General features: G+C 43.6%; 1 protein-coding gene across 5 annotated transcripts in view; it reads left to right on the top strand.

Annotated features, from left to right (window-relative positions):
• Positions 1–23,927, top strand: part of LOC142560422 (uncharacterized) — a 101,500-nt gene extending 77,573 nt beyond the window's left edge. For 4 of the 5 annotated variants that reach the window (XM_075672526.1, XM_075672525.1, XM_075672524.1 and 1 more), the window contains exons 2-10: positions 1,385–1,560; positions 1,668–1,751; positions 2,574–2,615; positions 5,605–5,813; positions 7,344–8,703; positions 8,954–9,106; positions 11,365–11,487; positions 13,525–13,791; positions 18,761–23,927. In XM_075672526.1, coding sequence (XP_075528641.1) covers positions 1,385–1,560; positions 1,668–1,751; positions 2,574–2,615; positions 5,605–5,813; positions 7,344–8,703; positions 8,954–9,106; positions 11,365–11,487; positions 13,525–13,791; positions 18,761–18,931 — 2,585 coding nt within the window. In that variant the 3' untranslated portion in view covers positions 18,932–23,927. The remainder of the gene's footprint in view (positions 1–1,384; positions 1,561–1,667; positions 1,752–2,573; positions 2,616–5,604; positions 5,814–7,343; positions 8,704–8,953; positions 9,107–11,364; positions 11,488–13,524; positions 13,792–18,760) is intronic. The other variant, XM_075672523.1, reaches the window with a different exon arrangement.
• Positions 23,928–26,474: the final 2,547 nt, after the last annotated feature.

Genomic DNA, 26,474 nt, shown 5'->3' with positions numbered 1-26,474 from the left:
AGCTCCAAAAATTTGCAAAACAGGTTGGAATTAAAAAAATATTAATTGAGCTCGTCGAGTTCACATAGAAATGCAGCAGGCTCCCTCATTGTGTTAGTCTGTGATTCTGTCTTGTTTATGTAATATGTTATTTCAATCCTCAACATATCTGCCCATCCATATAGGCCACACCACAGAACTAGCTATTTGCACAACCCATGCAGTTACTTTGGGCACCTGCGTGGAGATTGTCTTGCTATACACAAACTAATGGAATACATACATTCTTTAAGCCAGTTCCAAAAAATTATGTGGGGGGAGGGTGACGCACTTACACCAAGGGGATTTTTCGTATTGTTAGCACAGGAAGCTTTTTTTTTTCCAAGCTTCAAGTTACGTGTGACGTTTCCAAAGCAGCAAATTAATTCTAGCGACAAGCCTTAGAAACAAGCCATAATAAGGATTAGTAAAGCAATGAACGGGGCTAGTTGGTGGGCGTTCAAGATTATATTGTGCCTAGTGTTACACTGACAAACATAAGGGACATGACATGGACGTACATAGCGCGAGTACGTACACGCAGACGCCGCTTATCCCATATGTTCGTCAGTGTAACACTAAGCACAATATAGTCATGAACCATAATAATGAACTGTTGCAAAAGTGAGAGGGGAGAACCAGTGCTTTTGAGAATGTTTTGCCACCAGTACACAGAGAGTGAGCCTTAGCTATTAGCTAGTGCGAGCATGGCAAGCAGAACCAACTGATCTAGAAAATTGTATGTGTTAGTGCCTAGGCAAAAAAGATGGCTCACCACTCCAATGAATCATTTGTAAAGAATATTATGAGAAGGATTGCACTGACCATGCGCATGCAAAGGGGTACTTTCTTGCCAATATCTCCAACACCTCCGCCCCCCTTTTTATGCGTGGATGCATAGGCATAGACTCCTTTAAAAGAAATTCTAATATGGTAGGATTCTGAACGAGTACTCATAAATACAGACTAATTAACTTTAAATTTAGTATACAATCAGTCATGCTGTATTCTTTTTTTTTTTTTTTCACGGTTTGTATCATCGGCTCAAACCACATATGCAAATTGATTTTGGGCTGCAGGCATTGCGAGGATGGAAAAGCTATTCCTTCACTTGCTGACGGGTACACAACATGTCGGAACATTCGGTCAAACATGTTAGTGTCTTTAGTAAGGCAATCATGCGTAGCAGCAATCTGCAGCCTGCAGTGAACTGGAACAACATAGGGTAAACCGAGGTTTCACATGGCTCGCAGCTCAATGTATGTGTATTTTTCTTCCTTGCCTACTGGACAGAAGTGGCAGAAACAAATTGCATACACAAATGTCTGCACCATGACTGAAGCGGATATATTGGTTTACAATGCAGTGCGCACCACTAGTGTCATCCTCCTGCTGGGCGTAGGCTCCTTCGTCTGCTACAAGCTCTACTGCCAGCTGAGGCAGCGCTTCCGCAGGCGCAGGAAGTCCAAAAGGGAGACAGCGTCGCTGCGGAAAGCCCATGTGCGAAGCTGGATATCAGGAGTTGAACATGGCAGCCTACAGGTTGGTAGATCTGCAGCGTATTGCATTAAGAGCTTGCACAGCTGTGCACAACTAGCAGTTTGACAACTCTTTCATGTATTGTAAGTTTCATCATGTCTGCTTTGCAGGAGTGCTACCTAGAAAGTGACAATGAGTCTGAGATCAGCGAGGCATCACTACGCGACACCAGCCAGGCATCTTTTGGCGACATTGTGAGCAAAGCTCTGATTATGCAATTCATTCTGCTTGAGTGTCTCTTGCCAATTAGCTGCTCGTGCTGCCCTGCCCTTATGTATCCCATACGCTTGCTTTGTCATTATGTGCCAATAGGACGTGTTTCAAAATGTTTCGCTGTTGCATTTTTTGGCAAGCTTTGTAGCCTAGAACGGCTTTCTTGCACTGTTTCCTGCAGACTGCTAACTTTTAACATGCTTATTGTCCTTAGGTAACTACGCTGCAAAGATAGTTGTTGCATCATGGAGTCTCAAAATGTGTTGCCTGGCAACATTTATTTGACCTCGGAACAGATGTCCCAACTTCAAAAACACACTGGCATCAGTGCTAGTTTTAATTTTGTTATACTTGGGAGTGATTAATGAATACGGTATAATGCTGGATCCATGAATGCACTGTAGATATTTGTATATGTGCTTATGTTTAAAAAAATCTAATAAGTAGCATTGGTTATATAAAGTCATCCTCACATGGTTGTTGTGCTGGTTTCGCGATGTCAAAATAATGTCAGCTAATATAGTTTTTTGGGAGTTGCAGGTGCTGCAACCACTTTACAGAGCTTTATTCTTAACTGACGCACTTTCGTGGATTTAATTTTGTTATTCACAATGCCTAATTGGTCCATATTAGGGGAAAAGCACAATAAAAAACTTAGGTGTTTCTGCATGTCTAAATGAAAATCCAGTTCCCTAGACAACGATTCCAGAGACGCCTAGTTGTGCAGTATTGAATGACACTCTGTGCAGTTCGTTCGTACATTCAGCGGCCTTTGCAACGCATTTGCTGCTTTGCCTTTTCAGCCCCAGCCTGTGACCGAGCATGCCCAAGCTGAAAAAAAATGTGTACGTTTTTCGTATTTTGTGTTTATGCACTTTTCTTGGCACCGTGACTTGGGAGCCTGTGCACTACTATCTCCTCTGCTTATGCATGATATCAGCGCTTCGTTTGTTTTTTTTTACCAAGAGCTGCACGTTTCTTTATGCTTCATTGCTTTGCTTTCTTTTCTTTGTAGTTTGTCGGGTATGCAAGTCGTGTGGTTTCTCGTTGGCGGACTAAAACTTGCTGACAACATTTTATGGCTGTGAACGTAAAGTTACAAGAAAGGGAAGCATCTGGATGTGTGTAGCCGCGCCATGTAGGGCGAGTTTGCTGTTGCCTTTGGTTTCTTTGACCGTGTGCTGCTTGGTCACTTTTTAGCAAGGCAGCCTCGGTTAAATTGGCTTAACTGTTGCATGCCATTTGCTTCAGGTGCCCCAACAACCATTTGTAGCCGAAAGCTTAGGTCTCAAAGGTGACAATAATGGCCTCAGCAACACCTGATTGCCATTTTTTTTTTTTGCTGAGAGAGGCATAGAAAGTTTTTAGTTTTGAGCCTTGCAGGTGCAGAACTTCAACTGGAAGGTAAAATTTTTCGCGACAAAGGATGTGCACAATATTGCAGGCCTGCGTTCAGCAGTAAAGCCATGCATGGACTTCATGTTCCGTAAATTGGCTTTCACAGCCAGAAAAGCTGCCGAGTGAATTAGTTTTGCTGTCGTTGAGCCTTGCAGGTGCAGAACTTCAACTGGAAGGTAAAATTTTTCGCGACAAAGGATGTGCACAATATTGCAGGCCTGCGTTCAGCAGTAAAGCCATGCATGGACTTCATGTTCCGTAAATTGGCTTTCACAGCCAGAAAAGCTGCCGAGTGAATTAGTTTTGCTGTCGTATCATTTTAGTATATTGTCAGGGTTTTACTATGACACGGCGCCAGTCTTCCTCTTGAGGACATTATACGTCGATCTCTCGCTGCCTACATTAATGTCAAGTTGTGTTGATCTTGATGTTCGGTGGCTGACAGCTGCTCAAAAGTTGTGACAGCGTAGTTTGTTTACTCTTACACATAGCACAGCACACGCAAGGGCAATGCAGGCACGCTACACTGGGTGTTCTTTCTTTCTTGTTTTAGCTGTACCAATTAAAAAAAAAAACTTGCCTGGGGCAGATAGCAGAATTCTCTAATCCTTGGGAGTCAGTTACTCGTCGAGGTGACCACTACTTCCGTGAGAAATCAATCCTTAACTGAATAATTAACACAGTCGCACTAATTGTCTTCTTAATTACATTATGCCACATATTTTAATTGACGAATTGCAGCCAGGGAGTTTGCAAGGCATGTGCAATTGGAATTAATTCTCTGAGCTGCACCACTTTTGAAGCACTCATTTTCAATGTGTCCGACGAAATGCATGGCATTCCGGTTACTCTGGCGCTTCAGTGCACAAAATGGCATTTTCTTTAAAAAGTAAGTGGAACAACAGCACATATTTATTGCACATTTGACTGTACGTATCTCAAAACCGGTGCCATTCTCGGAATTCGTTCCAAGTCGATATGCCTAGCCCACTATCTACAATTCATAGATGGAAATGTGTGCCTCAAAGTACTTAATAAAAATTTATTAGCATAAATGTGTTACTTATTCTATTAAGCTTTTCGATTTCCCATTGAAGTAATGGCCACCTCCATTGATTAACTTATGTCAAAGGTTGGAGTTCTGCTATTTGCCACAGGCGACTATATTTAAAAGATTTGGTGCCGCTACATAAATGCAGCCTGTACTATGCACGCACTGTTTGCCATACATTTTAAGCTCGAGCTAAACAGGCTCATTAATTATGGTTGTGGTGGACAAAATTTATAGCCTACTATATATATATATATGTGCTATATTGCAGAGCAAACGTCACTGCAGTCATTTCATTCAGCATAGTAGCATCTTAATGGAAATTGTTCAACTTTGTATGCAGGATGCTGAAAGGGAACGCGCACACCAGTGCTTTCACAATTAACAGCTGAACTATATAAATGTGTTCCCATATGTACTGCAGTTACCAGAAAGACATACAAGCAGAGCACAGGAGAATGCATTCATTTGGAACCAGGCCCGGACAACCATGCTCGTGTCTTTGTTAATTTTCATAATATCCCTTCAGGCGCACATTTATGATGGACTGTCTATAAATGTGTCAAATTTGTGCAACTTTATTCCAAGACACTTCATTGTAAGAAAGGCAAGAGTCACCATCAAATACAAATTAAATATATATTTATATACCAGTCAGTAATGTTCTGTTCTTGCATATAAAGAATGGAATCACAGGGCTAAAGCAAATGCACAACATTAACTGCATGCATTACGGGAAAAGAAAAAAATTTTCTTTCGGCACTGCTGCCGGAACACGGCACATCGCAAGTACGTACTATCAAACATTGCAGTGCTTTCAGAAAAGTGGTCATCTGTAGCAATATGCAGCACAATAGAGTGAAATGAGAGCACACTGATGCAGGGAGCACGATTGTTCGATGCTTCTTCTTGGCCACCTCACAGCAGAACTGGCAAAAACAAGTCACGTTCACAAATGTGGACACACTCCCTCAAGGGGATATGTTTTAGTGGTGGGGCAGATATCGGGGGCCTTCATGCATGGCAATGATAATAGTATTCGTGTAGGCCGGCCATACACTTGCTGTGTGATGGTGCAGGTTCAGGACATCTTCACTTGTTTCTCCTATTTTGTTGCACATTTGTTTGTCTACTTTCTGCATCCTATGCAAGATTTGTGCTAGATTTACGAAGATTCATCCGTCACTAAAATTGTCATGAAAGACATGGCAATTAGTGCATAAAAGTTTGGCTAAGCTTTCATTGTAACTAAATATAACTGGTAGTGTGCAGCTCATGTTTGGTGTGACTAAACTTAGCGTGACCACATATCCATACGGCATTAGCTGCCCTGTCTGTTGTGGTTAATGCAACTAAACTTTCCTCACTTCATGCACGGCATGCAGGACGGCAGCTCAAGCTGCGGTGGTGGCTTCTTGAGCGACGACGACATTTGGGACATGGGAGTCACGTCGAGCAACCCGTACGAGCCGGTACGCTTTGACAGCCAGTCAGGTGACGTGCGTTTTCAAGGATGTGCGCAGCCAAAGGCTTCAACGCCGCTCAACATTGTGAAGAACAACCAGAAAAGTGGCAGCGTGCGTCATCGCAACAAGTGGGTGTTGCCATAGAGCATGGTTCATTAACTTGGAGCACCCCTAAGCACTTGCGATGTTTCCTTTAGTTATTGAAGCTCCTTAAACGTAATAATGCGTTGCATGTGCAGTTATTACAGTTTTACCGACAAGCTTAGTAATTCAACTTCGCACATCTTCGCAATGTTACGTTGTAAGTAACAGACTTCGCACATCTGCCTGTCATGCCCAGATTACTTTTACATCTTTATGCAACACACACAATTGTGCGATTACACTTATGCAATGTATATGACCTTGTGCTATGGCCTTTTGAGGGCTCAGCCAGGAGACTTGAGTGACTACGAAGTTGGTGAAATAATGTTGCCTGTATTCACTATTACCTGCCAAATAAATCACTTTCCCACATTTTCTAATGCAACCTGGCTAGCACAGCACCATGGAAGCAATATTGTATTACATATAACGCTAAAGTAACTTCCCAATGAGCTCTGTCACTGGAAACTTGGTGATGGGCTTTGCATTTGTATGACAGTAGGCGTGAAGAGGCCTGCAGAACTTTTCAATGGAATGTTGAGATTCCGGTGAAAATCTGGAAATTGTGAAAGTTTCTATTTTAATTTTGCTTTACCATGTATGCCAGCTTTATGAGTACTATAAATGCATGTCAAATAAGGCAAAAGATCCTGGAGGTTGTTATTGTAGAAATTGCCACCATGCAAAAGAGCTGTACTGTGTCGCTTGAAGTTATCGAAGTCTGGTGTTGAAATACCTGTGGCTAAAAAAAACCCTGCATTAGCCTGTTTTTGCTTCACAGAATAAGGTTGGTCATGTTTTCAAGTGACTAAGGGAGATATGCTGTTGATATAAAAGGTATCGCCAAAAACTGTGTGAAAATGCCAACCTCATGGCAACATAAAATTTAGTACACTGCAGGTTTGTATATTTTGCAAGAAAGCTGTAGCATGTCAATGCACTAAAAAGTAAAATGTTGATTAAATTAAAATTGGCATAACAAAAAAGTAGTGTTGATGTGTTAATTGTCTTAATTCACAATCACTAATTAGTGATAGCAAACATGCTTGCACATGCACTCCTTCTAGGAAAGCACAATTAAGACTGTAATATCGGCGCTTATTTAGGCTTAGGCTGTAGAATAATCGTAGCTTGATCCAAAAATTCTCGGCTCAGATATTGCATGTTTTTCTTGCAGGGCATAACCATTGCAATCCTGCATTACCACTGTGTTAATCTTTAGTAAGACAATCCAAACGTAACTGTTTGCTTTGAGTCATGCCAGATCACAACCATGCCATGTTTTTACCTTCTCACCACCAACAATATGTTTGATTCATGTTTTCAGAGTCATTATAAGTATAAAGCTAATCCGAATGTTAACTATGCTGAACTATTTTTCAGTTTTCATTTCGTATTATAGTCTGCTCTCTCTGTGTGTGATGAGCCACGTAAAGTGCATCCAGTGCACCGTTTGCTGGTTCATTTTTTTTTTTGAGACTTCACACTGAGCATGCTCACATTACTTTTTCCAGGAAAGCAAAGTCAGATGAAAGTTGTGCTGTGCAGCCAACCAGCCACAACCCAAAGGGGAACCCAAGTGTCAAGGCAGACAGCGGCTGCGGAGATATCTCGGCATCTGTCAAGAACAATAACAACAACGATGACCGAGCGCCGCTGTCTGATGACTCCATCTCGCAAGAGCCTGAGGGTCTACTAGACTCGCTTTCCTATGAAGGCGGAGGTGAGGCAGCGACACCATGGGCGAATGACACCGTCTCCCTTCTTGCCAACTTCAGCATTGGCTCCCTGAGCGAACGCAACCGGCGCACGGAAGAGCTCATCTCATCTCGCGTCGACAGTCAGGGCGAAGAGACCGACGACTTCTCTCTGGGTGGTATGGTCTCCGACTCTGCACTGCTGCGGCTTCGCAATTCACACTCTCACCAGCTTTCTGTGGACAGCGAGGCATCTGACTTGAGTATCTTTGAGAAGGCACAGGCACCACTGGAAGTTCCGTGCGAGGCGTTTGAGACCATCGACAAGATAGAGACCATCCTCCACGACACAAAGCAAGAACTGCTTGACCTCGACGCCGATTTGGTCAGCCTTCGCGTGTTCCAAAAGCTTCCGGCCAACTACGATGTTGTTCTGGGCGATGTCGGCAAAAAGAGTGCCGAGGAATCCATTCGTCGTGCCAGTGTCCGTGATGCGGACATTCGTCCGGACAGCGGCAGCGACTTTGGCAACTCCCTCGAGTCGGACAGTGAAAGGCTGGCGAAAGAATCGTCGGGGCCCAGCTTGGAGTGGGACTCCCTGCCATTGTCGAAGCGCCCTGCCGAGCTGCACGAGTCCGATTCCACGGACTTTGGCGGGTTCAGCGAGTGGTCCGAGAGCGACGACGGCGCGCCTCGTCCGAGCGTGCTCGGCGTCGTGCGTCGCCACAGCAGTGGCAACATTCAGAGCAAGGGGTCGCTCCGCGAGGAGATTCAGCGCATTCTATACGCCGAGTCAGAATCTTGGAAGCATCACCTGGTGCGTAGCCAGACGCTGCCAGTGGACCAAAGTTTGCCCGAGTCGGAACGAAACTGCAGTGCTACAATGTCAACAATGCGGGATCCTCTCTCACTGAACAAGATCACCACGGTTCCAGAGGAGAGCTCTCTCAGTCCTAGTAGTGGGTCAGACTTTGCTTCGCTCACGGCGAGCAGTGATAGAGACGCTTCTATGGACACCAACGGAAATGATCTGATGGATGTGGAAAAGCACGACGAGGGGTCCACGTTGGAATCTGCCGAATCACTATTTAGCATTGAGGACAAGGTGACACTGGCTGACTACATTTTTGGGCTGCGCCGAAAGAGGAAGCACCAGCCTGGTGACGGAATGGAAAAGGTAGGTTTGACTTCAGATTATTCTTTAGCATGTTGCCACACGTGACTTGGAAGGAACGCTCATGGATTTTTAAATTGCAGGTCATTACTGCAGAGTTTTGTTTTAACCAGCTTAACAATTGCATGCATTTTACTTGGCCATTCAAACAACAGATTAAGGTGATTGGTTTTCTGGCTTGTCCACCGTTTGCCAATCCTGTGGTGACAGTCCTTAATAAAACTCCATCAATTATTTCCTTTGTGCTGTTTAGACCCTTGCAGCTGTGCTATCCGGGCTGGAAGTGAGGTCACTGCGGAGGATCAAGAACGATGGTTATGCCGCCATCCGAGCCGCTGGCTTCCAAATTTTGGCATCTGGAGGTTCCATCCTTGGTGGACACAGAGGTGCCAACGGCGTCTACCAGGTATGAATAGCTTCGTGCTGCTCATTGGCCGTCTACACCATAGTTTCATACAACATAAATTTACTAGGAGGAACTCTGGTGCCAATGTTTACAGGAGCTGCAAGCGTGTCAGTTCAGACAGCATGGTAATGACAATTAGTATACATGAATTTGACTAAGCATCATCCTTCTGGCTTCAAACAACTTTGTGACCTCATAAGTTAACCGTTTTCAACTAAAATAGTGTGTAACAAATGCAATACGGCAAATCAGTTCTGCAGAATCCTGCAAGGTGGAGAAAGATCCATGAAAAGAAAAATTGCCATCCACCCAGATGTAGCTTCAAGCAACAACGATAAATGCAACAATCCACAATGATTACCTATGCGTGCACTGGCCGGTGGTGGCACTGGCTGAGTTTAGAAATATGCCAGTGCCTGTAAGCTCAGAAAAATAAACTGCAATAGCCCTGAACTAAGGGCTGTATTATAATAAAATTATTTCTCTCTCTGTCTCTCTCCCAGTGATCTCCAAATACCTTGTTTTGCATCAGCCGACTCCATCCTATGCCTGCAAATTTCTCAATTTGATCAGTCCACCTAGTTCACTGTCGCCCTCAAATGTACTTCCCTTCCCTTGGCACCCATTCTGTAGCTATAATAGACCGTCAGTTATCTGCTCCATGCAATGCGCAGCCTCCTCAAATCCATTTCCTTTTTTTTTTATTATTATTGTTATTCTCAGCTGGACTATTGTCTAGCCCCTGTTTGCTCTCTAATTCACACTGGTATCGTCCATTCTGTTGATGATATGCCCATCGTTTTTCATTGCATTGGCACATATGCAAATACTCTACACTTTTCAAAGATAATGGTAAGCTACGAGTCATGATAATAATAGCGCCTGCCAAATGCACTCCAACTCATTTCTTTAATGCAAAGCTTTTCTTTTTTCCTTGTACCAAGGCACTTAACAGTCAATAGATAGGTCAGTAGGTGGCTTCCTGTCTCGCCTTGTTTCCAGCCTCTTCAAAAAAAAAAGTATATGTATGTGTGTCCAGTGGTTGGATTGAACCTAGGCCTTTCAGCTCAGATCGATGTTCCAACCACGAGGCCACAATTTTAAACGTACTTCTCTCAAGTCAACACCGACTAGTACTTTGAGACAACTGGTGTGGGCTTCAAGCCTCTCAGCATGAACGAGAACATGTGCGTATGAGCCAGCCTCCATTTGGCAGCATATGCGGGAATGAAATATGCAAATAATAGCAAACTTTTCCACTGTCTTTTGCATGTGTCATGTCACATAGCAACAAGTTGCCTAAAAGAGCGAGAGCGTGCCAGTTTACTTCATTCTCCTCTTGTGGCAACTAACACTTTGAGATGCTGTGCTTGACTGCATCACCTTCAGGATTGGCCCTGGTCATAACAGGACAATTTGGAAGATTTCTTATCCAGAGTACTAGAAAATCAACCATGCCGTAAATTTCATACTATATATCATCATCGTCTTGCTGCTGATATCATCTCACTATCACAATCACATACACTGATGTCGCACACACAAGTGCTCGCAGATTGTGCAGACATGTTGATAAATCTGGTAGCATTTTGAGGAACCTAAAATGAAGCAGAACGGCTGTCTGCCTGCAAAATGCTTTGCATAACATTCATCCACACAGTGTGCAGGATCTGCGTAATATTTCTTCTGTAAACTTCCTTTTCGTGAATGTGGGTCTCCTGTGACAAATTGGCCATGACAATTGTCATCTTGCACTGATTATGGAGGTTTGTTACCAAGCACAAATTCTCATTTTCTTGCAAGGATATCACGATGTGTTAGTTTTGAGCATTTCCTAAAAGGTGCAGCTTGTAGCATGTATCACATGAAGTAAAGCTTATTTAGGGTGTACTAAGCATACATGTGTGATAAGAATAGGGTCAGTATTCTCGGATGATCACTTTCGAGGATAGTATCACTTTTGTGAGAATTTAACATGACTAGCACTGAGCACATTAGCTTCTACGGAAGACAGCGTTCCTGGCACAGTGCCAAGACATCTTGTTTGGCAACTTGCGTACGGCCACTTGTTCATGAATATTTCTTCAGCGATACACTAATCTCATGAAAGTATCCCCGAAAGTGATTGTCTGAGAATACCATCCCAGATAAGATCACACCAACAGTTCACATAAGCAGCGCTTGGCTAGGCTTAGCTAAATAGGCTTGGCTAAACGCGCAGAGTGTTTGACGTTTTAAATGCTGCGCTTGCATTTCAGCGGTTCCACGACACATCTACGGGGGCCAAGACGTGGCTCGAAAGCTGGGCCTTCCACCAGAGACTCCAGTACACCCAGGCTCTTCAGGGCTTCTGGGAATGCCTCTCCTCACTGCAGGACTTGGTGAGACAGATACAGGACATCTTGAAACTGATGCTTAAAGGGACTCTCTTAAGTGACATTAAAGGGACTTGAGCTGTATTGGTCAATTGCGCTTCTACAGTACCCAAAAAAGCTGCTGTTGCTGTGAGAGTAAGCTAGATATAAAAGTAAGCAGTGTTCTTGCATAAACTCGCCATGACATCATGGATTTTGGGCTTAGTTAATATTTCGTTCTATCCTAAATGAGCCAAAGACTGAATTGAGAAAGCTTAGTGAAGAATTAGTGCTTTGCAACATTGACTACACACTTGCTGACTTTAGCGACACATTCACTAAGTTACCAACGCTTCAAAGCTTCTGCGGTCAGTTGTGCATGCCTTTATAGCTTCCTGGCTTCATTTATGCGAGTGCAATGTTCGCACGAAAGCAAACATTAAGAAATAATTTCACTACTCAGTCATCTACACATCGGGGATCCCCAGGCAAGTAGTGCCTACCCTTCCACATGGCCAGCCGCAATAGCGAAACTGCACTACTAAATACCACACATGGCTTTTATGAACCACCTAGCCCTGATCCCTCAGTGAACATGCATGGGCTTGACCAGTTGAGCCACCATTTTTGCACTGTTTCTCCACTCGCATGTGGCACTTTCACACGACTGTGTTGTTAATAACATTGACTTCTTTATAGACAGTTCATGATAACCCTGTATCCATCATAACCACTTGTGCACGCCAAGATGGTATAGCATAAATGAAAATAAGGATTTTTAAAACCTGTCGCAAACATCTTGCAACATGTCTTATTAGAGAGTTTTAGAATTGGGGCCCCAAACGTTTAGGGCTTCAAAGAAATAGCGTCGCAGCCACTGCGCATGCGCGAGACGCAAACTGCATTCAGGTTTTGCATTGGGCACGCTATTTCACTGATTTAGCGGGAGCCCCGCGAGCCTTGCATAAACAAACATGGGGGCACCCAGCGAAGCGACGCCTTTAACCTAGCACCAAACTTGGTTCAATTGGCGGTAACATGCGTGAAATTCACAAGCTAGGAGAACTGACTGTGGTTATTAGACGCCGCTGATTACGAATTCGATTGCTGAATTCATGGCTCATAGGCCTAACGCTGCTTAACTTGGCTGGTGAAGGCACATAAAGTGGGCTACTGAAAACTAAGCGCAATTAATTGCTTGCTGCTACTACAGTAACCTCTAAGTTGTATTTAAACACGGACACAGGAATGTCAAAATTACTCTTATCATACAATTGTATGTTTTATTTAATTAATTAGAATAGCTTTCCTCTGACACTGTAGTGCTGCTCCAAGCACAAGCTGCTACCTGCAAATGCAGACCCTATTCTAAAACACTTCGCTCCTGCGTGCCCCAACACTAACACCCACAAAGCTCTTTGGGGCCCCTATTCTAAAACTCTCTATTAACATGTGCTCCAACTTTGAGTAACAGTATGTGTGAAGGGTTTCAATGAAATGCGTTGGAACGTAGACAGTTGGGTGCATGCACTTGGTGTTGGCGGGTTGTCCAGAACCAGAAGTACTGAAAGTTGGGCGAGTTGGTATGCATTCATATTTAAGGAAGTTTCAACCTGCGCAAAAAAGATGTAAACAAAGGGCAGAGAACAGAGACCGGCCAAGTGCTGCTCGTCCTGTCTTTTTGAGCTGCTTGGAACTTTCTTAAATAACGCATTTTGTCGTGTAGCAGCTTCACTTGTTTAACTGTTTTTCGCTATATTTCACATTGTTGTAGTGGCTGGATAAGTATGCTTTCAAAGTACACTAAACATGGAAATAGCTGATTTCTCTATCTGACGTTTCTATGGAGCGATTGATCTCACACGGATCCCACATTTCGTAAACATGACAAAACTCGTCAAACAATTGAAAATCCTTAATCCTTTCTGCACCAGTGCACACTGTGCAGTTTTGAATATGCAAGAACTGTGGTGAAACAAAGTTTCTTAACGGCCAGCATTATTTGGCATCTGAAGGGTATAAGTCGTGATTGAACAGGTTATCCTGCTCTTTTTACTTTCTCAGGAGGATCAGCTGCGGTTGACACCCAGCCCAGAGGCAATGCTTGCCGGCATGTTGAACGAAGATCCCGCACTTGATGCGAAGCTCATGGAGGCAGTAAAAATTGTCATGCTCAAGTCTGCTTTGGACCTGTTTGTGGCGCAGAAGGATAGCGACACCCCTTGCCCTTTGTTCGCAACGGTCCTGTTTTCACAAGTCACGTCAACGTCGCCAGAGGTGTATTTGGTCAATCACATCAGTCGGCTTGGCAAAAGTCGGGCACTACCAGAGGTAAAGCACTTTAAATGCATTAACATTAAGGGGCATGTTCAGATAGAAACATTTTCAAATGAAATAAAGTGTGAATGTACTACATAATAGTTCTGCGGAAACCCTGCAAGGTAGAGAAAAGTAATTAAGTAATGGAAAATGAGACATCCACCCAATCGTAGCAATTGCTACAAAGGAAACCCATACGGGTTCCTCGAAAGAAAAGCTTCGCAGTTGAAGAAAAATTTGTCCTGGTCTAGGGCTCAAACCCGGGACCACTACCTTTCCAGGGCAGCCGCTCTACCATATTGAGCTAACCAGGCGGCTAGCAGATGGCAGGGTGAAGTCAAATTTGTCAACGATTGGAAGCAAAGGCAAGAGTTTGACGTAATAGTTCTGCGAAAACCTGCAAGGTGGAGAGAAGTAATTAAATAAAGGAAAATGAGACATCCACCCAATCGAAGCAATACAAATGAAACCCATACGGGTTTCTCGTACTAGTTCTGCGAAAACCCGCAAGGTGGAGAGAAGTAATTAAATAAAGGAAAATGAGACATCCACCCAATTGTAGCAATTGCTACAAAGGAAACCCATACGGGTTCCTCGAAAGAAAAGCTTCGCAGTTGTAGAAAAATTCGTCCTGGTCCGGCATTCAAACCCGGGACCACCGCCTTAATTCCTTTAATTTTCCCTTAATTAAAGTGTGCGCATACTTCAGAAATATTACTGTGGAATATTGAATCAAATGCTGAATATTTAAATTTCCTAAACAAAGTGAAATGTAAAGATTGTGTGGAGCCAGGTCAAAAGGGGTGCATATACTTCATTTTACATATGGCATGATCATTTTTACGTTTTCAGAAATTTTAAAAATTGCCTGTCACAGATAACATAGTTGTAGTCCTTGTGCTTGTGAGAGCTAGATTATTCAGAGAGGCTGACATTACTTGCATGAAAAACCGAAAGACACGTCCAACTAATAAAAATATCACTAATTAACTTCTAAATTAATTACTTTAGTGTACATATTGCAATTTGCAAATTGCAGCTGATGAGTTTGCTAGGTGTATCCACTTGGAATGAATTGCCAGAATGACACCAGTTTGGAGATACTATGCGCCATCAAACTTGCTATAAAAATGCACTGTTGTTCCACTTACTTTTTTAACAAAGTGATTTTTTATGCATTGAAGCACAAAAGCAACTGCAACGCCCATGTATTTTGTCCCACACTATGGGAAATACTATCGAAACTAGGTCATGCTGGAGATTTATTTCAAGTCGATACGTCGTGTAAACTCGCCGTAAGCAAAATGTGCCATAAAGTAATTCATTTGGAAGCTAACCCGTGAATTTCTGCAAATTAGTTGTACATGTGTTTCGATTACTCATGCTAGTATGTCTGCCTCTTCGAATAGTCTAACTCAGGAATAAGAAATTTGCTTTCCGCCAGAGGCAATCTTTTAAAATTTCGGAAAACTTGAAAATCATCACCTCATATGTAATGATCTTAGCAACCGGATGTCAGGTAAATCAAGAAGCTTGTAAATAAGAAGCAACTGAAAACTGATTGCACCTGGTGCGCTATGGTAGTTGAATAGCACATTACCATGTATTATTACCATGATTCCATTATACCATTACCATTATCCATGTATGCATTACCATGAATAGTAATGAAATGAATGAATAGCACATTACCATGTGCATATATTAGAGTGTTGTGTTCGTACAGTGAGCTAAGTGTAAGTTATTACAGTACTTCAAGGGAATCCAAACATGGTGATATAGGCCAAACAATAAGTTGCTTTGCCTAAAACAAGGCACACTTACCGTATCTACTTGCATAATTATCACACTTTTTTCTTTAAAATATTGACGCGAATTCAGGGATGCAATCATTAAGCTGGTTAAATTTCCCGCAAAAAGAAAAAAAAAATATATTTTAATCCCGCATTTGTTGCGGGATGACAACAGGTCAACGCACCGGCGGCTGCCACTATAACAGCGTGGGACACCAAAACAAAAATGGCAGCTGGCAGAGCAAACCGGAAGTGCCAAACATGATTTTTTTTTTCTTCTCGTGAGTACATTACGAGCATTCAAACAGTTTCTTCCGTACCTGTAATGAGTAATATCGGTAATATCAGCAAGTTTGCGGCTGTAATGTAGCCATGTCCACTTTGAGGGGACAGAAGCAGATGGGCATGCTTAGCTGCCAGTGACATAGAAACACATGGCACATATGCTGCAGAAACTGCAGCCAGGGTGTCTACCAAGTTGACGTTTCTAAATTCCCTGAGTTTTCCAGGTTTTCCCCGAGTGCTTTCGCAAAATTCCCTGAGTGATGCAGAACTATGTTTTATGTCAAGACGGGCTGAAACCATATCGCCCGATGCTGTCACACTCTAGTAAACATATAAAAAAATTTAAGAAAAGAACAATTTAATCTAATTTGAATACTAAGGAGAAGTGTTTATGTCATTGAAGAAGAGAATAGAAGGGAGAGGTTAATAAAATGCGCAGCAAATAATATGTCTTCGAAAAAAATTGCAAATCGAGTCGGACGTTCTTAAATACGAATGAAAAGGAGATGTATACAGAAGCTAATATTTTCGAATATGAGCCATTTCTATTAATTGATAGCGAGTGCAGTCGTATGAGGCCCAAACTTTTTCACAATTGAGATGCTCTCTCTACAGCTCGTAAGTCAACGGCAACTGACCTGACATACTCTCAGCCCGCACACGACGCCTCAGTGTTGTGTTTCACTGCTTTAAAGAGTTTATCTTAGTTTTGATGAGGGACACCAGCACCTCGGCATCAGCCAACACTGTTTCTTGAGCTCAAGCTCCTTCAAAACGGCGGCAGCACGCTTCCTTTCCCGTTCATTCCTCAATGCTTAGGTCGTTTCTGTTCTTGTCCTCCTCCCGCCACTCGTTCACCCCACGGACCATTTGAAGCATCTTCTTGGTCAGTTGCACAGTCCACGTGCGATTTTTCTAACACCCTAGGGGTCGCGAAAACGTCCGAAAAATCGGCCAGTTGGAAAAAATAAATGCATGTCATTTACTGCCCTTAAGGGCTCAAACCGCCACAGGCACATTCGAAAATGCCCTGAAGGCATGTAGGTACATGTATTAGGCATATCGGTGGTCGTTCTGTCACAAGAGATATCGGGTGCGCGCATGTATAGTTAAGGAATACATACTGTGTCCCGTGGTAGTAGCCCCATCCAACGCTTGTTATGCTTCACTGCAATACTTTTGAGCATGCTTCACCCAGTAACATTCCTGCAGAAAGGCAAAGCTGACTTTCGGGAACCGGCATTATGCAACGCGCCGTGCTTTCCAAGCTTCTAAGCCAATCGTGAGGACCACAAAGGCGGAGTTTATGGCTTTGCTGACAGCAGCGAATTCTTTCAAAGAAAAACACGGCACCCAACGGCAAGAAGGTAAATAGCGAACGTAGAAGCAGCTAGGTCTAGCGTTGCCGCAGTGGTGGCTGGCTGCCAGCGGACCTGCGTGCGAGAGCGTCGATTCGAGGCGGCGAGGTAATCAAAACGGCAGCGATGGTGGCTTTGATTAAGGCAGTTTCGGACCTGCGGTCACGGCAAAAAGTCCAGAAAATCGGACAGGGAACGTTTCTTGCGTCAGAAATTTGATACGTTCTGATATATTGACTCTATGGGGTACGTGGTCGTGCCGTGAAGCCGTCCAAATTATCGGGCATCCGGAAAGTCGGTCGTTGACTATACACTGGCAACTCCTCCAGCCAACGACAGGGCGTCAAAGACAATTCAATACGATTCCTGTCTGCTGCTCGAGCCAGCATTACCGCGACTTTCGACCCCTTCAATACAATCGCAGCTAATTTTCCCTGATAGAGGCACAAATTCCCTGAGTTCTCCCTGAGTTTTTCCAGATTACCCAAAATCCCTGAAAATTTCCGGTTTTCCAGGTTTTCCCGGTTGGTAGACACCCTGGCAGCATTTGTCTTCACTACTATCCCAATACGGCATGTTTTAGCGAAGGGTGGGCGAATATCTTAGCTGTGTTACAAGTGTCATGTATGAATAGGGTAAACTTCTGACATATCAGTGTAAACGTGGCTACTGTCGTTGCCACTCGCGATTTGTTGCGTGCCCAGGAGTTCAGACGAGAAGAATCGAAAGGCACCTTTTGTGTTGTTGACCCCAACCATTATAAAGCCAAATAAAGCCAAGACAAGCTTGGTTGTAGCTTTCTTTTTTTCATGGAAGTGCGGAAAGAGATGAAAGGAATGAAATGGAGCATCTGCTTAAGAATGTTGGTGCATGCAAACCGCTTGGTATGTCTTGGAAGAGTCGTTCGTGTAGCATTCGACGGATGGTAAGCGCGATCATCATTAGGTAGACTTGGCGCATGACATATCGCTGCGGCAAGTTTCGGGTGCGATCATTACATGGGAAAGAAAAAGGAAACTGACACTGGTACGCTGGAAAAACCACAGCTCTTGTTAGTAGGACAACGCTGCACTTGCATAAGTTTTTCCGCCTGTAGACTGTAGTAAACGTTATCCCTTAAAGTATTCAGACAGAAATAAATACTCGACAAATTCAACTGAATTATCCAATCAAATTGAATAGAAAGGACTTGTACGGAGGGTTATTCTTTGCAGACAATTAAGTTTGTAGTATTTGAATATTCCCACACCCTTAGGTATCATGTCTCTTAACGTTCACTGCAGCAAATATTGCGATGTGCCTTTGCTCTCCATCACTAAGCAAAACACCAGTTATCATTATATAAAAGCAAACTTCCTTTAAAACAAAATCACTTTGTCCAAAGTTCTTGACAGCCCATTTGCAGTGTATGCATTTTGGGCCTGATTATTTGAAGTGCAGAAGCACTGGACTCCACATAGAACGAAGCACAAAGCAGGAAATCGCCACCGTAACTTAATCATTTTTAATATCCCTGATGAGCCTTCGCTACCATTTTTTCCACAGGCTGACCTCTACCTCTTGGGCTACGCCCTGGGAACTACCCTGACTGTTGTACGGCCGAGTCGAGCAGGCAGCGAAGATTATGTGAGCCGCTACCCGGAGTGGCAAGTCGGCAGTTGGCCCGAGGCCGTGCTCGTCGAATACGAAGGACGCTACTGGGCTTGTGCAACGTGACTGCCAGCTTCTGAATGAACACACTGGTGGCTGCTGTGTCACGTGGACTTTCGCCAGCAGTCACAAACTGTCACGCGCGATGGTTGGCTCCTTGTGTTCCGACCGCCAACGATTGCTCGAGCCGAGGTTGGCACAGATGTCTTGTTCGCTGCTTCTCCACGTCGTTGTAGCACTGTGGCCTTGTGTTGTCTCCAAGACCTTTCATTAAGCAGACGGCGCACGAAGTCACTTACACCAGAACAGCACAAGGCTTGCATGGGGCATGGAGAAGCATTGCCGACGCAAACTGCCAGCCCTGCTGATTTAGTTAGCATCTTGTTTTCTTTTTCGGTGCTCGATACGTGTGTTTCTTTGTTGTTTTTAATATTACTTTTACGCGTCGGTGGTGCGGATGGGTCGACAGGTTCGAAACTGCACCTAATTCCGGCTGCTTTATGGAACTTGAGCCCACTGGAAGACTGCTGTTCTTTTGTGCAGAGAGGCAGTACTGCACATACGCAAGCGTAATGGTGGCTACTATAATTTGTGCGTAATGAAGCGCGCTGGATTTAAAGGGGCCATTATTGCTTGTTCCTCAGTGAGACTTGAGTGTAAGGAGTTCAACACTCGAGCCAAGTATAGGCTTCCAGTGTATGTATGCTTAGGCCTAATTTTCTGACTTGGGCTCCAACTTCTATGCTTAAACTTAAGCCAGCAGATTAGGTCTTAAGTTTTTAGGCTTACGTTTTTGAAAACTTATCCAGGTGCACTTTTGGTTTCGGTGACACGGCTAGGTGATGCCAAAGAGCATGAATGCACGAGACGCTATACGACCCTGTGCTTATAGCTTGTCCTCGTCGCTAGCATGTTGCACAAAGTATTGAAAATGTTTCAACCAGTCTGGTGCTGGCTGTTCAGAGTACCAGGAAGTGTGCGAGACTTCTTTTCTGCGTGTGTGTACCTCTATGCTTTGCACAAAGCGTTTGAAAGGTGCACTTAAAGGTTAGCACACTTTGACCTTCTAAGGCCAAAGAAAAATGTAGAGGGTTCCATAAAGCACGACTAGGTAAAGCATGTGGGGCACCCTGTTAAGCACAGCTGTTAAATTTTCCCAGCGCTCAACCGCAATTAAACAAAGCACTTGGCGGAATTTGCAGCAGGCCAAGCCAGCGCGCATTAGCCCGACAAAGGCTCTAGCGTGAGCAATAACTCCCACTGAGGGAATGGTGATTGGCAATTGTCTTGAGGTGTTCCGTAATGTGGTATTGTTCATGCTGCTGCCTTTGCATATCTGTATGAAAGAAAACTACATTATTTGGTGAGCTCCCTGTGTGCTGCCCGTGTTGCTAAACATGGTAAAACATGCCTGCCGCCGCTCGCCTTCACGTGTGATTCTGCAAGCATAGCCCCTGTAGTACAAAAGCTGTTTTGCTGAAGTTGTTTGTAGGAGTATTCACGCAATATTGTTAGTGTACCAAAGGGCTGCTGTCTACTCGTGGCTTGGCCAGGAAGAGCACAAGCCTGCAAGTCAGACATCTGCAAAGAGAAATCAAATGGCCAGCTAGTAGTGCTGCATTCATTCACACGAATCCCATTTACACCCACAGTGCTTGTAAAAATGAAAAATTTTTATTTCTTAACATACCTAGTAATGTAAGCTTGGTTGAGGTATACTTCCTGCATGTAAACTTGTAAGACTTGTTTTTTGAACTTTCAAATTATTTTCGTCCTGTAGAAAGTTAAAAAAGCAATGTTGCATGGAGCTGCCACGTTTCGGCAAGCAACGCTGTTGCTTCTCGCTCAGTGAATCAGGTTATGTCAGAGTTGCATTTTTGTTTTCTTTGTGTGTGTGCGTGATCATAGCGTTTAGCAGGGAGTAACTGTGCAGTACTGCTGGGCTTTGTAAGCTGTGTAAGGTGCCTAGAAAAACAGCCAGCGCACGAAGTGACGGGAATACACAGAAAGGAAGTTGAACGGACAAGCATTATCAACCACTTTTCTGTGTGTTCTTATCTGCTGTGTTGGCCTCTTTTCTAACTGCAACATATCGTGTTTCCCAACCAGCAGATTTACTGAGGTGCAGATGCTTGCTGCTAATAAGGTTTGATCTTCACACACTGCAGAAACATTTAACTACAAATTGGTGAGCGTGTGAATAGTTCTGTGGACAAAAAGTTACTAGGTTTAACGACTAAACTTTTTGTGAGCAACGGTGCGTTCAACATGTCTGACAATGACTAATAATGGTACACTAACAATATTACCAACACAGCAGAGCAATACGCTTTGCTGCTTGATGCTGTTCCTTGCAAAATCAAACCCCATAGCAGCTTGCAGCACCATTGCGCTGTTATCTGTGAAGTGCTGCGCATACTAGCTCAGCAAGAGATGCGAGGCCTTCTGTTGATGAATGTCGTCCTTCGTGAGAGTTCCTCCCTGCAGCTTTGACCGAGCAGCTCGCTAAACCCATCGAAGCTGCGCAACATGCAATAATCTTGTTCCATTGGGCATGCAGCTCTGTCTCCGCCATACCAGCTTTCTCATGAGTCCACGCAGCTTGACATAATGCCAAGTGCCACGTTCTTAAATGTTCATACTCTTAATGCTCCTCAACTTCCAAGAGCTGAGAGCAGCACCACTCCTTGCATGAAGTGGTTACTGTACTTTGCTAACTCTCCTCTGCGATACATTGCCTACAATTTTATTGTTGATAACAAAGAACAGAGGAGTGTTTTGTGAGCAAACTGTCACTGCTGAGGAGTGTTTCTGAATTGGGGCAACTACTTCAGTCTTGAAGTAGAGCACTGCCCTTACTCTCGGAACTTTGGGGAAGTGTTTCAAGAGCTGGAGCTTTAAAATAATAAAGAGGGCAACTGCTCTTCCAAACACAATATACTATTGCTCTCCTTATGGTGGCAAGGAAATGTGGCATATGCCACAGCCTGGCTCCTCCTCCACTTGCTGTTTCAAAATGTGGTTGTGTTCAAGAAGCCCAATATAACCGTGGTTGTTCAACGTACTTAGAAGCGGGTAACATGCACTGTATTGCTAGAGGTAGCCTATGCGGAAGCATTTCCTAGCTTTCCATGCACAGCAGCTCTCTGCTCGTAAAGTGCAATATGCAGATGGGCGTTGGCTTGGCTTTTAATGACTTCAGTGGCCAGTGCAAGTGCATGCTATGGAGAATTGCAATCTGTAACAGATGCGAAATTCCATCGTAATTGGTGGTTTGCATGAACTGGAAAACCAGTTGCGCTTTAAGCTGGCTGCAATGGCGCTGAACAAGAATTCTAGCCCTGTACCTGTCTAGAAGTTGAGTGTACGGTCAACACCAAGACAAGTATCAATCGGGCTACGATGCAACTGCATGGATCGTGGTCTCTGTTTTGGAGACCATGACATATGCTTCGGAATCTCTAATGCCACATTCAAATTCTGTAAATAAGTGGGAAATAGCTGCCAGCGTTATTGTTGCATGTCGTGCTGCACTGGAATGTTGCTTTGTGTGCACCCATCTTGCTCTATCTCGGCTTGTAAAAAAGCTGTACAAGTACCTAAATAGAAAGAAAAAAAAAAGGCACGCTAAACATTCCTGCTCTTATGCACACTTAATGCACACACACACATTCCTCCCTGCGAATGAGTGTGTTCCTGTTGGTCAGTGACCTCAACGTTTTATTCCAATGTGATCAAACCTCTGCTCACATGTACGTGTTATGCATGACATTTTTCCTCGTTCACTTGTGATGTTGCACTGTCATTTATCGTTCGAGCCGAGCACAAGTTATTTTTATGCTTTGTTCTCCAGTACCTTGAGAAGAGTTGCCATGCCAAAAGTTTTTTGGTGTTTGAAAGTACGCAGAGTGTCGTGTCAAGGGTTCTCATTCCCCGTTATGCTAAAGACAGGTGCGTGGTGTGTTGATGAAGCCCAGTTGTAAGTGGCTCTTCATGCTAAACTGCCTAATTTGTGCACCAGTTTCATATAGGAGCGAATTTCATTAATATTGTGCTTGGTTTTGGTACTTGGCTGCTTAACTTGAGATAAAAGTTTTTTGCAGCATGTAAATCAAATGGTAATTTTCTCGGTGGAGGAGATGGCAACGCCATCAGTGCCGAGGAGGGTGAAAATGCTATGAAGACAATGCAATGTGGGATGGTTTCATTCCCTGGGTAACAGATGCAGGCATTGTTTCTTCTGCTAAGAGAAGCCAACTTTTTTCTTCTCGTGTGGCCTTAGATATGTACTTGAAACATAACGGAAGGAAAAATTTACCTCCAAATCTAAGCACCAGCGAGCCTGCAGTTTAGCCAGAAGGGCCAGTTATACCAGACTCTATCAACGCAACATTCCACACACTGGGCTAGACTGTAAGTGTGGGACAAACGGAGAACAACACGCTTGGCACTGTGCTGTGCCGACTTCTTGTACACTGTCATCTAGAACTTCACGCAAGCCACATTTGTGTGAGTTGCTGTGGGTAGAATGCTTGACCATGTACAGTTTTAGCTTGTACAGGCAGAGTGAGAAAGCATTATTTTTGAGCCATGTCGCCCGACATGTACATGCAGCTATTAACAATGTAAAGAGGTGCAAAGATATTATAATGAGTTCAAATTCCTTGCACTAGGTAAACGCTTCAGTTGCCAAGTCTTGGGTACTTGCTGGTAAGGCAGGTCACAAGCATGCAACAGATAGTGGGAGGGGGGGAATGAAATACAAAGAAGAGAAATGGCACTACCATGTGCTCTCCTCTGGTTGATGCTGGACTGCTAACATGATGTTCAATGGACGTACACACATGTTCAAATGAAGTGTGTTGAAGGGCATTTGAGAATGTTACATACGAGAGAAATGTGTCTATGTGGGACCCTTGAAAGTCATTCGTCTGTGACCGCAGTCCTGTGCACATCCAGGGGCCAGCAACCAAGAGTTATCCCACATGCGCTATTGTGTGAAAAGTGCCTTTAGATGTGAAATATGAAGCAAAATGTAAATATAAAATGTTAATGAAACCTATGTGTGAATCTCTTGTGTCTGTTGGATATGAGACCTTAGAGTTTCCTATAAAGATCTGGCGTTAGAGGAGCTGCAAGCATGGATGTTCAGCCAGCATTATCCTTTTATAGGCACTACATCTGCAGGCGTAGAGTGACGCCTGACACCGGCAAAACATGCCAAGAGTGAGCGGGGCCATACTAATCCAGGTAGAACCAAATCGGGAAGGCCCACTAAGCTTCGACGAAGGCATTCCCTCACCTGAACAGGAATTGGCCTCCCTGGTGCAGTATTCGGCCACTACCTCCCAAATGATTCCTTCAATAAACCCATGGCCCTCAGTCCCCAGCAGCTGCGGAACACCTGACCAAGGCTGCGGTCAAACCTGTAATGCAGCAGAGGGTGCTAAGAATTTCTGGCTCGGGGACAGGCCGCCAATGGAAACTGACCCTATCAACCTTTAATTGCCGAACCCTGTTGAGTGAGGCTAGCTTAGCAGGACTCTTTTGAGGAACTACCAGACATTGTTTGGGATATCATCAGCCTTGATGAGCTTAGAACTGGTGAGGCTTATGCATTGCTGAATAACAGCCATGTCCACTGCAATAGAGGTCTGCCAGATAAGAAGCAATACGGGTAGGATTCCTAATTCATAAGGACATAGCGGGCAACATTGATGAATTCTACACCATTAATCAGAGGGTAACTGTAGTTGCAATCAAACTTAATAAGAGGTATAGATTAAAGGTAGTACAAGCCTACGCTCCAACATCCAGACACAATGATGAGGAAGTAGATCAGATTTATGAGGATGTTGAATTAGCGATGAGAAAAGTGCAAACTAAGTATACTGTAGTAAAGGGCGACTTCAATGCAAAAGTGAGGAGGAAGCAGGCTGGTGAATAATCAATTTACAACTACGGCGTCAATTCTAGGAATGCTAGAGGAGAGATGGTGGTAGGATTCGCAGAAAGGAATACGCTTCAAATAATGAACACCTTTTCAGGAAGTGTAGCAACAGAAAATCGACCTGAAAAAGCCCTAATGGCGAAACAAGAAATTAAATTGACTTCATACCTTCTGCTGATGTCAGCATAATGCAGGATGTAGAAGTGATAGGTAGGGTAAAGTGCAGCGATCATAGGTTAGTGAGGGCTAGGATTCACCTCAATTTGAAGAGAGAAAGAACCAAATTGGTCAAGAAGAAACAGGTCAACCTAGATGCAGTAAGGGTAAAAGCAGAAAAATTCAGGCTGGTACTTGCAAACGAATATGCAGCCTTAGAACAGAGAAATGAAGATGATATACAGATAACGAATGAAATTGTAACTAGGCTGGCTTCAGAGGCGGCAATTGAAGTGGGAGGCAAGGCACCAAGGTAACCAGTAGGCAAGCTCTCCCAAGTAACAAAGGACCTAATAAAGAAACAACAAAGAAGGAGTGTCCAACTCAAGAGATAAGATCGAATTCGGGAAACTGTCAAAACTGATCAACAAGGTGAAAATAAGTGATACTCAAAACTTTAATGTGAGAAAGACTGAAGAAGCCGTAAGAAATGGACGCAGCCTGAAATCAGTGAGAAAGAAACTTGGCATAGGACAAACAAAGATGTATGCACTGAAAGATAAGCAGGGTAATATCAACAGCAATCTTGAAGATATAGTAAAAGCGGAAGAATTCTATACTGACCTGTACAGTACCCAGAGGAGTCAGGATACCTTCAAAAGAAACTAATAAACAGGATACAGAAACTCGCATAACTAGCGATGAGGCCAGAAGGGCCTTGACAAGACATGAAATGAGGAAGAGTAGCAGGAGAAGATGGAATAACAGTTGATTTAATCAAAGATGGAGGGGACATAATGCTTGGAAAACTGGCGGCTCTTTATACGAAGTGTCTGTCGACTGCAAGGGTCCCAGAAAACTGGAAGAATGCAAATGTTACACTAATCCACCAAAAAAGGGAGATGTTAAAGAATTGAAAAATTATAGGCCCATTAGTATCATATAAAATATCTACAAAAATAATCTCCAATAGAATAAAATAAGGGCGACACTGGACTTCAGTCAACCAAGGGAACAGGCTGGCTTCAGGAAGGGATACTGTACAATGGATCACATCCATGTCATCAATCAGGTTATCGAGAAATCTGCAGAGTACAATAAGCCTCTCTATATGGCTTTCATAGATTATGAAAAGGCATTTGATTCAGTAAAGATGCCAGCAGTCATAGAGGCATTACGTAATCAAGGAGTACAGACCGCTTACATAAATACCCTAGAAAATATCTACAGAGGTTCTAGAGCTACCTTAATTCTACACAAGAAAAGCAGGAAGATACCTATAAAGAAAGGGGTCAGACAGGGAGACACAACCTCTCCAATGCTATTCACTGTGTGCTTGGAAGAAGTATTCAAGCTATTAAACTGGAAACGCTTAGGAGTAAGGATCGACGGCGAATATCTCAGCAACCTTCGGTTTGCCGATGATATTGTTCTATTCAGCAACAATGTAGACGAGTTACAACAAATGATTGAGGACCTTAACAGAGAGTGTAAGAGTGGGGT

This window comes from Dermacentor variabilis, chromosome 10 (genome assembly GCF_050947875.1).
Source record: "Dermacentor variabilis isolate Ectoservices chromosome 10, ASM5094787v1, whole genome shotgun sequence".
Taxonomy (NCBI): Eukaryota; Metazoa; Arthropoda; class Arachnida; order Ixodida; family Ixodidae; genus Dermacentor; species Dermacentor variabilis.
This window is presented reverse-complemented; position numbering and strand designations above follow the sequence as displayed.